Genomic DNA, 14827 nt, shown 5'->3' with positions numbered 1-14827 from the left:
TTATAAAATGTGTGTCTTAAAAATTGTCTAGTGTATATATGCCTTGATTCTTTGGACAATCTAACCACATTCTCTAAATTAATATTAAGAATAATGTTAGTTTTAGCACTCGTCCTCATTTCTCTTCTGCCCAAATGTAGCAGTACTTTAAAAAGCACAATTACCACACTGAAATCAATCACACTGAATCTGCCACATTATTGGTATAAGTGTTATTTCTAAACCCACAGGTTTAAAAAATTGTTTTAAAACTTTTAGAATTTATCAAGAAGGCTGTTGATTTATTTAATATATAGCTCTAAAACTTAAGTAGTTTTCAGACATAGTGCATTATGGTCAATATTTTATTACAACCCAGCTCTGCTGAGCCCTGTAAATAAAGTATTCTATAAAGTACTTGCCACTTAGTAGATGCTCACTGAGTACTAATTCCTTTCTTCCTTCTTTATACACACTGAAGGAAATTAAAATGTTCCAGAGTTAATGATAATAGAAGACATCTACAAGTTTGATTAAAATGTTATTTGGGAGGGTCAGAAAAGTATTGCAGAATTCTGCCAGCACTTGGAATATGTGTGGTAGTGTGTGAATGCTTGCTGCCTAGTTTCTGTCTCAAGTCGTCCTCATCTGAAGTTTTCAACTTAGTGAACATGGGAGAGAGAAAACTCAGTCCAGGGTAGGATGATATTAATGTGCTTATTCTGGCAAGTAAGAGGATTGATTGACTATTCAAGGAAGGTTATATCCCCAGTTATAAATTTTTTCAAAACCCAAATTCTGAATTTCTTACCTTTTAGTACCACAGGTACTACTTCATCAGCTTAATACCTAGCTAAACTGGTTAATTTCAATCACATATTTCGTTAAGTAGTTAGCCTTAAATTTATCTAACAAAAATCTGAAAACATGCAATTATTGCCTTAACTTTGTCTTTACAGATTGATGTTCCTGAAGGAGGAAATGGGAAAAGAGAATCCGTGTTATCTCATTGTGTTAAGTAAGTTTTAATTATGTTCTTTTGCACCAAATGCAAAGGAGGCAAGCATTTCATTTATATCATAAAGAATTACCAAACTTAAACACTTCAGATGTGTGATCGTTCACATTCGCAGTGTGTCTTTGTAATTAAGAGGAAAATTTTGCTTGTTTAAAAAGCCTGAAACAAGGCTTTTTTTGGAGGGGTGGGGGGCTGGCTGGCTCAGTTGGTAGAGCATGTGATTCTTGGTCCTCAGGGTTGTTAAGTTTGAGCCCCATGTTGGATGTAGAGATTACTTATGAGTGAATTCTTTTTTTAAAATAAATGAATGAAAATAAAAAGCCATAGTGGATTAAAATTCTGATGAAAATGTGACATGTTGATAGACGCTGGCATGAACAGCACTCTGTCATGCAGGACATATAGACACATAGACAGCCACAGACTATCTCTCCTAGAGTTTCCTACAGCCTGGCCTGAGCTTGAGCAGGCACAGTTGCGTTATCCAGTGCATTTTTTTTTTGGGCGGGGGGGTGGGGGCTTCTGGTGTTTATCTACCAACAGGTTTTTAGAAAGTTCAGATATTTTTGCTACAGAAAATATTTTAGCCTTATAGAAATACGAACCCTACAAAAATTGCTAGGCATGTTGTATTGTTTTTAAGAGGAACTAGAAGAAAGTAAAGGAAGAGTTAAGTTGGAGGGGTCTTCCTTTATGTCTGAAAACCTTTCCATGAATTTATATACCCTTTTACACACCACTGTAACTCCATTGTGATTTAAAACACTACCACATTGCAACTTTATATTCCAGTTAAATTAGCAAATTAGTGGAATTCACTACCTGCTGAAGACTGTAAACCTGTCTTTGAATAGGTCAGACATAAGGAGATGCTCCCCCGAGGACTTCAAAAAATAAATGCAAAGGTTACCACAAATAAGAAAACCTCTGATGCCACAGTAGTTGAATTCTACTTCAAGTTCATTTTTTCTCCTATTTTTAAGCAGTGTTTACTGTGTCAGCAGGTTGAATTTAAAGTGGGCCTTCACAGCCATTGATCCATTGACCTGATTTAAATCAGACTTTGGTGCCGTACCAACCTTTTCTCTTCAGGCAATTGCATCTCTTCTAGACTGTTGCCATTGAAACTTCCTCTCTAAAGCCTTAAATCGAAGGTTTGGTATTAAATCATGCCTTTGGGAGATAAAATTTTATATCTACTTTTATCTTCAGTCACAGTTGCAGATCATTAAAGGATTGTTCTCATAATCAGAAGTGAAGCCTTTTTAAAAGTGGTACAGAAATCATCTTTAAAACAACAGTGTTAGGTATAAAATTGTTATAATTTGCCCGGTTTCTATTTTCTTCAAACCTTCCAGTTGTGAAGACCATTTCTCTCTATAGATAACTCGCTGATGATTCGGCATATTATTGACCATACTCTGCCCAGCTGCTGCCCATTGCATTTGTCCACAGAAGTTTCCTGTCTTGCCCTGAGATTCTCAGGGTTGGCACTCCTGAACTCAGTGCAGTTAGGATTGAGAGGGTTCAGATTCAGCCATGGATTTCTGGGGCCCATGCATACAAAGACATGTAATGAAGTAAAGGTGATCAAGAGATACACCAGTGTAGACTGGACACTGAATTCTGCATGTATTCTGTGACCTTGACGTTAGCGTTTTTTTTTCCTTTAGCCTTTTTGAGTTAATAAGTTCATATCTAAAAAGGACTATCATTTAGAAATGTAGCTTATACTTTTTCATGAAAAATTTTAAATTATGCCTAGTGTATCTTGTTCCACAGTAAACACAGAATAAATATTTATTGAAAGACGAAATTAAGGATTTAAAGCATTTTGAAGTTAGTACTCTCTAGTTTAACTTACAAACATGATCTTCTTTGTTCAGAGGGCCAAGATGTATTGCTCGGTTTGAATATATTGGAGACCAGAAGGATGAGTTAAGTTTCTCAGAGGGAGAAATTATTATTCTTAAGGAGTATGTGAATGAAGAATGGGCCAGAGGAGAACTTCGAGACAGAACTGGGATTTTCCCCCTTAACTTTGTAGAACTCGTGGAGGATCATCCCACCTCTGATGCGAATGTTTTAAGTGAGTATAGAGAATATGGTTTTTTTATTATGTTCTATCCGAATTCAACAAAACCAAATAATAGGATAATACTTAAGGGGCGCCTGGGTGGCTCAGTCGTTTAAGCATCCCTCTTCAGCTCAGATCATGATCTTGTGATTCGCTAGTTTGAGCCTCACATCGGGCTCTCTGTTGTCAGTACAGAGCCTACTTCGGATCCTCTGTCTCCCTCTTTCTCTGCCCCTCCCATTTGCTCTCTCTCTCTCTCAAAAATAAACATACAAAATTTTTTTTTTAAAATAGGATAATACTTAAGCTGCTTAATAATCCAAACTTTTTAAAGTAGAAAGAAAAATGATTTTTAAATGGTACTAGTTATTATTGGGATAGTCATTGTTGTGGTAATCTCACGAAGATCTAGTTTTGGTGTTTTAGGTCATTAGCAATAGCTTCATATCAGAAATGGCAAGAAATCACAGATTTTTAATGTTTTTTAATTTATTTCTGAGCGAGAGAGAGAAAGCATGAGCAGGGGAGGGTCAGAGAGAGAGAGGGAGACACAGAACCTGAAACAGGCTCCAGACTCTGAGCTAGCTGTCAGCACAGAGCCCGACGTGGGGCTTGAACCCACGAACTGTGAGATCATGACCTGAGCCGAAGTCGGACGCTTAACCGACTGAGCCACCCAGGCACCCCAAGAAATCATAGACTTTTAAACAGAAGTGGACTTTCTAGTATAACTAGTGTGTGTATCCTCCTTCATTTTACAGTGAATGAAATAGACCCAGAGAGGATGGTACCAGTCAAAGTTAGTCATTACATGAAGAGACTGGTCTAGAGTCCCAGACTTTTTATTCTCTCTCTGTGGTTTTTCCCCAAACTAGTACACTGTCTTTACATCTGAAGTTTTAACTTTTTTTTTTTTTTTAAGGGAGGCACAAAGAAACCACCCAAGACCAAAAAAGAAGATTCTGGTGCAAATTCTCAGGTAGGCTACTTGAATAGGTAACTGTAGTGAAAGCCAAGTTTCAACTCTTGGAAGAATATTAAAATCATAATTATCAAAATTATCAAGAGAAAATGTTATAAACCATTTTTCAATTCATGTAGCAAATGTTTGAAATAAACTGGTAATACCTTTAATCTGTATAATAGCGCTCATGCATATGGGTTAGAAAGATATGCAAATGCTGATAGAAAACAAAGAAAGAGACATGATTGGATATTCACAAAAGATATACTATAAGTAACTGATATTAAACTTAAAAAATTTTTTTAAATGTTTGTTTAGTTTTGAGAGAGAGAGTGAGAGTGGGGGAGGGGCAGGGAGAGAGGGAGACAGAATCTGAAGCAGGCTCTAGGCTCTGAGCTGTTAGCACAGCCTGACACAGGGCTTAACCTCAGGAATGGTAAGGTCATGACCAGAGCCGAAGTCGGATACTTAACCGGCTGAGCCACCCTGGCACCCTGATATTAAAAAAAGTTTTAACTGGGGCACCTGCATGGCTCAGTTGGTTGAGTGTCTGACTTCAGCTTAGGTCACAGTCTTACAATTTATGAGTTAAGTTTATGAGTTTAGTTTATGAGTTTATTTACAGTTTATGGGGCTGATTTCCAGCGGAAAGACTGCTTCGGATCCTCGGTCCCCTTCTCTCTCTGCCCCTCCCCCACTTGTGTTATACCTCTCTGTCTCTCAAAAATGAACAAACATTAAAAAAAATTTTTAACCTTATGAGTAATCAAAGAAATACCTTGTAAAGCAGCAATAAAATACCATTTAACCTATCCAGTTAACAAAGATTCAGTATAACTCAACACTAAGCAAGTAAGTATATTAATGCTAAAAAAGAGGAAGTACAGGGACCACCTGGGTGGCTCAGTCAGTTAAGCGTCCACCTCTTGACTCCAGCTCCAGCCATGACCTCATGGTCTGTGAGATGGAGCCACAGGTAGGACTCTGCACTGGTGCTGCGGAGCCTGATTGAGATTCTCTCTCCACTTCTCTCAGCCCCTTCCCTGCTCACACTGTCTCTCTCAAAATAAAAAAATCTTAAAAAAAGAGAAAGTACAAATTATTACATTATTACTGTTTCTCACTCTAAGAAAAGGATAAAAAGTGAGGCAAGATTTTAATCACAAAGATGGTCATAGTGGTGTTTTTATAATAGGAGAAAATCGGAAGCAATCTAAATATGACCATTCTTAGGAGAATGTTCTGAGGCCACAAATACTAGATTTTATAATATAAATGTCATGGGAGGAAAATATATGTCATAGGGAATTTGAATATATAGCATAAAAAGACTACAAGGAAGTATATCTGTTAACATGCAGTTGCCTTTAGGTGGTAAGATTATCTATGTGGGTGGGTTCCCCCCCCACTTTTTTATACATTTTCAAACTTGCCAAATGTTTAGGAACATTTGTATTATTTGTATAAGGGGAGAGAGAGAAAATGGCTTAAAAACTCTACAGTACATAGCATGACTTCAGAAGTGTCTAAACTGAATAGGAATGTGGATGACTTCCATTGTTTTTTGCAACATATTTTAGAAGAATAAGCCTTCTTATTGTCATTGTTTGTCAAAATGTCACTGATAGTTGGGCTTTGTGTCTCTAAATTCTTTCATCCCCACCCACTGATAAACAGGGAAAAAGGTGACTACAGTTCTCCAAAAGGAAATGTTCACATTGCTGCCTTCATGTTTTTTGTTTTTGTATTACAAGCCATCAATTGTTGCAAACTTAAGATGGGTAAGGCACTGTGCCAAGTGTGCTACGTACGTGATCTCATTTAATCCTCCAGCAACACTTAAGTTGAACCTGAGGCTGGGTCTGGAACCTAGGCCTGTCTAGCTCCAACCCTTTGCCTTAGCATTATCCTCTCCTCCCTGCTTGAGCTCCTCAAACACGGGGTTCCCATCTTGACTTAGCAGAGACACCTTTTTGCAGAGAGAAACCTTCTTCTGATGTGTTTGGGGTAAAAGTACTCTTGTTGGAGCATTCCATCATACCCACCACATTTGGGTCATTACCCTGCCAGCCTTAGAGCTAACTACACCTCATAAAATTAAAAATATGAATTAATGAAGTCCCTTGCTATGGAACCTGATAGCCTCTGAATCAGGTAAAGACCTGGGATGAACAGCCTGCTCATAATTTAGGTAAAGAAGAGCTTCACTGAAAATTATGTGCCTCACCAGAATTTTCTCATAGTGTCAAAAATACTATATGCTTTTACCTTATATTTTTAATGTAACAATTAGAAAAAAGTTTTTGTTAAGCACTGTATCTATACCTTAAAAGCAAAAAAGTTACAAATCCCATCATATCTGTTATTTAGAATTATATTCTTAAGAAAAACGTTATTGGACACTTTTATTTCTGAAAGTTGGTAGCAACATAAAATGTTGGGTGATTTAAAGAAGCCTTCAGGCTTTGAAATCTTATGACCCCTTAGCTTTTTTCCCCCACTACCTTTAAAGCTTTGTAGAAATCAATGTCAAATAAAATCTCACATTCCTCACCAAACTTCTGGTTTGTAACAGGATAATAGTCTTTCTGGAGAATGGTGTGAAGCACTTCACAGTTTTACAGCAGAGACCAGTGAAGACTTAGCCTTCAAGAGGGGAGACCGGATCCTGGTCCTTGAGCATGTGGACTCTGACTGGTACAAAGGCAGACTGCGTGACAAGGAGGGGATCTTCCCGGCAGTCTTTGTGCGGCCCTGCCCAGGTGTGACAACTACAGAAATGACTGTTACTCTCTAAGGGGAACCCAAGACCTTTGAAATGATATGAATTCCTTTTCCCTCTGGCTATGCTCAGTTTAATTTGTTTGCCTACATTTGAAAGAGTTGATTCATAAATTTATGGAGACTCCCTTCATATACTTTGTTGGCATTATGGGGGGAGGGGAGGACAAAAATGCCTTCACTTAATAGTGGCTAATTTTGTCTACTAAATGTATTTTTTTCCTGCTAAGAAAACATCACCTTTTTGCAAGTTAAATAAATTCAAAATTAATTGAAATTATTCTGCCTTGGGAATGAGAAGCAGGGTCGGGGGGTGGGGGAGTTCGTAAAATGTTTGATTTGTGTCTTAGTCTAATGTCATTCTATATATATTTGAATTTTGGTGTCTTCACAGCTGAGGCAAAAAGTATGTCTGCTTTAGCATTGAAAGGGAAGAAGGCCAAAGCCTTATATGATTTCCAAGGGGAGAATGAAGATGAGCTTTCCTTTAAGGTCAGAATGTGTATCTATCTTTAACCACATTAAATAGCTCTGAATTTTGAAGTGTCTTCTACTCAAGGGTGAAACATTTGGGTTTTTTTTGTTTGTTTTTTTTAATTTTTTTTTAATGTTTTATTTATTTCTAGGAGAAAGAGAGAGACAGCATGAGCAGGGGAGGGTCAGAGAGAGAGGGAGTCACAGACTGAAACAGGCTCCAGGCTCTGAGCTGGCAGTCAGCACAGAGCCCGACGCGGGGCTCGAACCCACGAACCGCGAGATCATGACCCAAGCGAAAGTCGGACGCTTAACTGACTAAGCCACCCAGGCGCCCCAAGGGTGAAACATTTGGGTGGAGTATTGATCATTAGCTAAGAATGAACAGATCTCAGACCCTAATTCTAATGCATGGAATTAGAGAGGTGAATAAGGCACATTTAAATTATCAGCAAGGTGTTTAGGTACTTAAAACCTTCCTACTTTGATAGCCCTGTAATCCCCAATGACTTCCTTATTCCTAGGCCTTATAACATCTGACCTCAACAATATAGAAGTTTTCATTCATCCCTAGAAAAGGATGGTTCTCTGCATGGCCTTGGCAGCCTGCTGCTGTTAGGTCTTTGAAATCAGATGGTACCTACTGCCGTTGGCAGCTACAGCAGTGTCCCTGAGACACTGGAGTCTTGTCCACAAAGACACTGAATTTGGGGAAATGATCCCAAAAGGTTAAGCTTCTTTGCAAAAGCTTTTTATTTTTTTAAGCCTAAAATGTAATCTTACTTTACTGAAGAAGTGCCTCTTCTTTTTTGTTTGTTTGTTTGTTTGAGTAAAAACGGAGTATTTCCATGATCCTCTTTCCCCAGCCTATACTGGACCGTGGTCAGAGGACAGCATGCAGAACTGTTGTTCTAAGAAGAAGGAGGAGGGTTGTGGTAGCAGTTGCTGTCTGAGCAGCCTGTGTCAGACGCTGGGAAATTCTCCATCATTGGAGATATGCAGCCAGAGGCAGGGCTGCAATAGGGAGGAGTGATTGGGCGAGATGAGACTTGAAACAGTGGCTGCCCCCACACATATCTAAAACAAAACAGGGATCTTGGGGAGTCATGGAGTAAGGGGCATGCAGAGATAAAGTCTGTGTAAAGTTGCTGGCTTTCCTGTTTCATTACGGAGTTTTCCACTCTGAGAATTTCTTTTCTTTTTCATATTAAAATGTCATTTCTTTTTAAAATAATGTCATTTCTGGGGCACCTGGGTGGCTTAGTCCTCTCTCTGACCCTCCCCTGCTCACGCTGTCTCTCTCTCTCCTAAAAATAAATTAAAAATTAAAAAAAAGTAAAATAAAATGTCATTTCTTTTATTAAATGTTGTCAGTAAATGATAGATATTTCTTAGTGCAGAATCACAATTTGGCAACTCTGTATCAGTTCCTTTTTTCCCCCCCCTCTTAATTTCTTGGTCCTTAAAATCCAAATGTTTGGAAAAGCATATAGATGTTAGTTAATGTCAGAATAATAACAGACTTCATCGTATCCTCTAGAAAATAGGTCGTCTCCATTTTACAAATGTCTGACTGAAAGCAAGGTAGTTCTAGAGTTTTATTAGTTAAGGAATTCTGCACGGCTGTCAGTATTGTTAATTATTAATATTTTATTAAATATTCACAGAATATTCGCAGAACTTTTNAAAAAAGTTTCATTCAACTATTATGCTATAATTTAGGAACCAGAAGGAACTTATTTATAATACAAACTTTGAACAGCCAAAATTTTTACAGATTTTGGCAGAGTAAAGTAAATTAATGACATTTGATAGTCAGCACTTTTCTTTTCCATTTTCCATAAAGAAGGGCCTTAAACCATTTTTCCAGAGGGCAGTGTACTAGTGCTACAAATAAAATCCATTTAGCCTGATAAAGATCTTCTTAAAAGTAGCCAGGGCCATCTTGAACCATTATAGAATCTTAAATCCAGATTCTAAGAAATGGTTAGAATCCATAAAGAACAAAAGAGTTTCAGGAGATAATTGTAAAAATTATGTCCTCATCTGTTGAGGAATTATAATTCTCACATGAATAAGACATATAGCCCCTTTGACTAACCTGATGAGGGTAAATCAGTGTTCTGAGTCAGGGAGCTCTTTAGAGACAGGAAAGAATGTAAATTTGATTGTGAAGCCACAGAAGCGTGGAAGCATAGACTAAACGGTAGAGGAGAATACCATTATGTGGAAGAATAAATGTAGAGTCCAAAATGCTCAGGATGTTTGGAAAAGGCAATTATAGTAAAAGCCTTTCAAAGTAAAAAGTCCACTGTAAGATGTGGTAGCCGTGTTGCCCAGTAGTTAGCAATTCAGGCCCTCAGAATTGCACTAGATTGGAATCCTGTCTCTGCCACTAACTAGATACGCAACACTGAAGAAACTATATAATCTCTCTGGGCTTCAGGTTCCTTCTCTTTAAAATACAGAAGTCTATAATGATCTCTCTTTAAAATGGCACAATATTAATTAGTAAGCACCTCTAGGATGCAGTGTTGTTTAAATGAGTTAATTGCTATGAAATACACCTAAGGTAGGATATGACCTATTGTAAGCATAGGGCTTACTCTTTTACCTCCAAATCTCTGTTTAAATGTCACCTTCATTGGGGCATTCCCTGACTTTCCTAATGAGAAGACAATCCCACACTGTCTGTCCTCTTCTGCCAGCTTATTTATTTGCCCCCCTACTTTAAAATTAGGTCTTTTTTCATTGTTGTATCCATAATGCTCAGAACAGTGTCTGACACATGGTAGGTGCTCAATAAATAATTGTTATGTGAGAAAAAATATATATATATAATATATATGACAGCTAGTACTGTTATTAAAGAAGAATTTTAGATTAGGAGTAATTGGGGTGAGGGTACAAAATGAAAGCAGGAAAATAATAATGCAGCAAGGGTGATAAAGGCAAAAGAACAGGCTCTGAGGAGAAGTGGCATACATGTAAATGGTGTCATAAGGTATAGATCATCTTTGTGGTGCATCATTTAATCCTCTGGGCAAATCAGGATCAGTGAGTTACATAAAGAGGAGGTTAACCATGCCTGTCCAGGTAGGCTGCTACCATACTTCTTCTCAACAGAAACTAATCATTATTTCCAATTTTTGTCTTCTTACAGGCTGGAGACATCATAACAGAGCTGGAATCTGTAGATGATGACTGGATGAGTGGAGAACTAATGGGAAAATCTGGAATATTTCCCAAAAACTATGTTCAGTTTTTACAAGTCAGCTAAAGGTGAAGCTTGACTGTGTTCTTCAGCACAAGAACTCACTTGAACTATCACTTTGACTATCAGATATGTTTTTGCACTATTTTTTTAAATTGAATGAAATACCTATGCTGTACATGGTACACTAGAATTTTCTGAAAGCAGAATATGATTTTGTAGTCACCTTTCATTCACAGTAGAAACATGTACATGGAAACCCAGGAACAAACCTTGATGTTCTATGAAGGAAGACATCAAGCAGGATTAGCAAGGCAGACAGACACTTCCCCTGAGGAGAGTGTCAGGTGACATGGCAGCATGGGGAGGCTTACATCAGAAGTTGCACTTGGACATCCTTTCATCAGCACAAGGAAATTAACTATGCTTCTTCCATTTTTTACTTTAGTTTAAAAGGAGGACATTTGATATACTCCATGCTGTAACTATCAGGACATGGTTGGTAATCTCAATTTCATTGTTGGTATTCAGATTAATTCTAACCACTTAAGCTCATTATCCTTATTACCAGGGCGTATCTCTGCCTCAGGTGAGGCAGTTTATTAACTAGTTGGAGCCTTTAAAAGCATGTGGTGAATCAGCTTGTGCTCATCAAATGCTCCTTATGTTACTAAGAATTTCCCCTTTGTCCAAGGATTTAAGGGGAGTTAAAATTTGATGTATCTTAGTCAAAAGAACCAAAACCGTCTTGAAATGCCTTGCTGATATAACTAACCAACCATTCCACGTACCTGCCATACCTTCTCTCTTCCATGTATATTTTATGTTAACAGGGTTATTATAAAGCACATTTTCTGAATCTGCAATCATTCTTTTGACAATTACTGGTACCCAAAGAAAAATTCATTTTCTTTGTGTTACCCCAGTAATATATAAAAACTGTATTGTTATAGTAGTACATTATGAATTGCATTATATCTCAGAATACAGAGCAACTAATAAGACAGAAAACACCAACCCCCCACAGCTCATTTCTTCCCACTGTAATCAGAATGGAAAATAATTTAAGAAGACCAAAGGCTAATAGTTATTTCAGTTTTTTTCCCCAGCTCATCCCTGCACAACTTATTAGAGTAAATAAAAAACCACTTTCCTGCTATCCATTTGTTACTGCATTCCAGACTTAAGATAAAAGTGGTTCTTTATGTGACTGAATCAATTACAGTTTATGGGCTTAAGCCAAATAGGTCGAAGACAATCTTCCAAATAGATCAATGGAATAGAATTTCATTGGAAATATAAAACACTTGCCCAACAATGTTCATGACTTTCTTCTATTTTTGAGAAGAATTCATATACTAGGCCACTGTTTAGCGTTTGTTATGATTTCCCATTGTCCAAAAAGTTGGGCAATCAGTTGTCAAACCATTATGTGAACACCATGTGGGATTCTGTAAGGGAAGAGATGTTTACTTTGTCTTTGATGGAAATTCGTCTTCCAGTTACATGGTTACAAATGATTTGGGAATATGGGAGCTGTTTTTTCTTACATTTTGGTTAAAGAGGACAGTATAAAGAAAACTTTTGTCTAATCTCACTCAAGAGTAATTTTATGAGAAAAGAATGACTTAGCATTATCTCAACTAAATTTTTTTGTAGCAAGTTGCACAACAACAAGGAAGTGAGGGATGTGTCTGGAATAGGACAGGGGTGTGTTATTTTGCCTGTGTAATTTTAACATCATATATCAAAGATCATGAAAGCTTAGCTTTATTGGAGAAAAATATTCCTCTTAAATTTTGGCCTTGTGTTAGCAGAATGATAAGTGCAATAGTTGTAAATCTACTTGACACTATAATAAACTGAGCTGAACTTTTAAAAAGTCCTTTTCTTATACCAGACTGAGTTTTTTGAGAATGGAGATGTTACCTTTGTATCTCCAGCCCTTTGCACCATGTAGGCTCAGTAAAGGTTGGTTGGTTGGTTGGTTGGTTGAATGATTGGTACATTGGTTGATTAGATGGAAAGCTTTCACATATAGCAATACTATCTCAGATCCACCAAGATCCAATATTTTTCCTCCATAATTCATAGACAAAAATCTGTATTGAAACAAAATTCACAGTTTTCTATCATTTCATTCCTTCATGACACCTTTTTTGCTTGCCGTTTATTACCCAGTCAACTGACAAGAAGCCAGAATATTGCTCAGTATGAGTTTTCATAGGTATTTCCTTGTTCTCTATATTGATTGAACATAATCTTTATACTCAGTGAGTTTCATAGGGAAAAAATAGGAATATACTTTTGCCTTTCAGTAATTTTAGATGAAACCTAATATTGAACATCCAAGCCTACTCAAACTAGAATCTTCAAATCCTTTTCTTTCGTGGACTGAAACTAGAGAAGTCATTTAATACATTTTTCTTTTCCTTTGGAAATACTTTAAGAAAGTTTTTTTTTTTAAGATGCCCTCATTTACATAGATGGAGGGGTAATATGATATATATGTCATTGGACTCATGGAAATCACAGGTTTTAAATACAGCCTGAAACATTTATAGTGAAAAACAATCCATGCATTTATCAAGATTTATTGTTAGAACTAGCATTTGAAAAACACAAAATATTTTTCTATATGATTTATTATACATCAATACTCTTTTAACAATAATTATTTCGTTTTTATTCAGTTTCTTAAGCTTAGATAAATATACCTAGAGAAATAGTGATGGATATTTGAGCTAATTATAAGGGAATATTTGTTATAATCCTTAATAGTTTATTCCTTTCAATTAATGCCAAATGTACATGTTCCATATGATTCATAATTCAATGCCATTTTGAATACTTAACAGTGAATGTTTTTCAAAACTAATAGGAAATCGTTTTCTAACCTACGCCTTTTTTACTTCATTGTAATTATAGAGGGAAAAAAAAATACAAAGCCTAAGTCAGAACAACAGCACCATCTAGGGGCCTCTCTCCTAATTGCAAGCTCATCCTGTTAAACCACTGAAGAGTGCAGACCAGAGCTCTCAACCTACAGAGATTAAATGATTTGCCTAAGGTCATACAGGTATGGCAGAGCCTAAAGTGAAACCTAGTGACTTCCAGTTGAGTACTTTTTTCCTTTTATTGTGCTAACATGATACATTAAACAAGTAGATTTGATCTGTTTTATTGTTCTGCAAACATAACTTTTCAGATGGGGCCCCTGGGGAGCTCATTCGGTTAAGCATCCAACTCTTGGTTTTGACTCATGTCATGATCTCATGGTTCATGAGTTCCAGCCCCACGTTGGGCTCCACACTGCCAGTGAGTAGCCTGCTTGGGATTCTCTCTCTCTCAAAATAAATAAATAAACTTTAAAAAAAAACATAACTTCTCAGATATAATGCTTATGATTAGAATGAGTTGCAGAGAACAAAGCCTTATATTTATTTCCTCTAAGGAAAAAAAAATTTCTGCTTAGCTTCTCAATTTTATGTACACAATTTATATTGATGTTACCCAGAAACTCAAACAGAAATTGATCCATTAATGGGGATTCCTTTTCAGTTTAGTAGAGAATATATGAATTCCTGAAACATCAGATCACGAAAATGTGTGACTATAGGGCTGTGCTCTTGGTAACAGCAACAATTCCTAAACCTAGCTTTTCATGCACATGTAGTGCAAAACACTGTTGTATTCTGGAGTCTAACAGATTAACTCGGACACTGGTAAGGTAATAAATTTGTATCTGAGTCTGGGATACATTCTGGAATTTTTTTTAAGGAATCTTAATTGAATGTAAGCCATAGATTGTTAATTTATCCTCAAATACTGTAAATTAGGCAATAACTCCTGAAAATGAAAACATTTTTCAGGAAAAGTAAGAATTCAAGTTCAGAATTCAGAAAGGAAAATTACCTTTGGTTGTCTCTCCTCTTTTAACAGAAATCAGCTGATAGTCTTCATACCAAAATAGTGACCTATATTTAGTTCTGCTTTACAATTAGAGTAAAAAGAGCAGTGTCATTTATTTCGTTGGTCATATCTAAGGTTTTTATTTAACAGAGCCCTGACTCAGAGGACCACTGAAGCCCACCACATTGTTCCCTTTGGTCTCAAGTAGCCAGCTGTGAGGAGCAGAGTTGTTACGTCCAAAGAGTATCAGAGAATTTAACTAACCCTTCAATTCAATACTCTACCTAAGACTATTCTATACAGGCATACCTCAGTGATACTGGAGGTTCAGTTCCAGACCACTGCAATAAAGTGAATATCATGATAAACCAAGTTGAATGAATATTTTGGTTTATCGGTGCATATAGA

General features: G+C 36.8%; 1 protein-coding gene across 3 annotated transcripts in view; it reads left to right on the top strand.

The window, feature by feature from the left end:
• The window catches only part of SH3D19 (SH3 domain containing 19), a 50497-nt gene extending 36665 nt beyond the window's left edge, over window positions 1–13832 (top strand). For 2 of the 3 annotated variants that reach the window (XM_077770814.1, XM_077770807.1), the window contains 6 exons: window positions 939–997; window positions 2884–3086; window positions 4001–4053; window positions 6614–6800; window positions 7214–7311; window positions 10457–12372. In XM_077770814.1, coding sequence (XP_077626940.1) covers window positions 939–997; window positions 2884–3086; window positions 4001–4053; window positions 6614–6800; window positions 7214–7311; window positions 10457–10573 — 717 coding nt within the window. In that variant the 3' untranslated portion in view covers window positions 10574–12372. Of the gene's footprint in view, window positions 1–938; window positions 998–2883; window positions 3087–4000; window positions 4054–6613; window positions 6801–7213; window positions 7312–10456; window positions 12373–13435 lie in introns of those variants that run through there. The other variant, XM_077770809.1, reaches the window with a different exon arrangement.
• Window positions 13833–14827: the final 995 nt, after the last annotated feature.

This window comes from Crocuta crocuta, unplaced genomic scaffold, assembly GCF_008692635.1.
Source record: "Crocuta crocuta isolate KB4526 unplaced genomic scaffold, BGI_CrCroc_1.0 scaffold345, whole genome shotgun sequence".
NCBI classification, from domain to species: Eukaryota; Metazoa; Chordata; class Mammalia; order Carnivora; family Hyaenidae; genus Crocuta; species Crocuta crocuta.
Note: the sequence above shows the minus strand (reverse complement) of the source record. Positions and strands in the feature narration are given on the sequence as shown.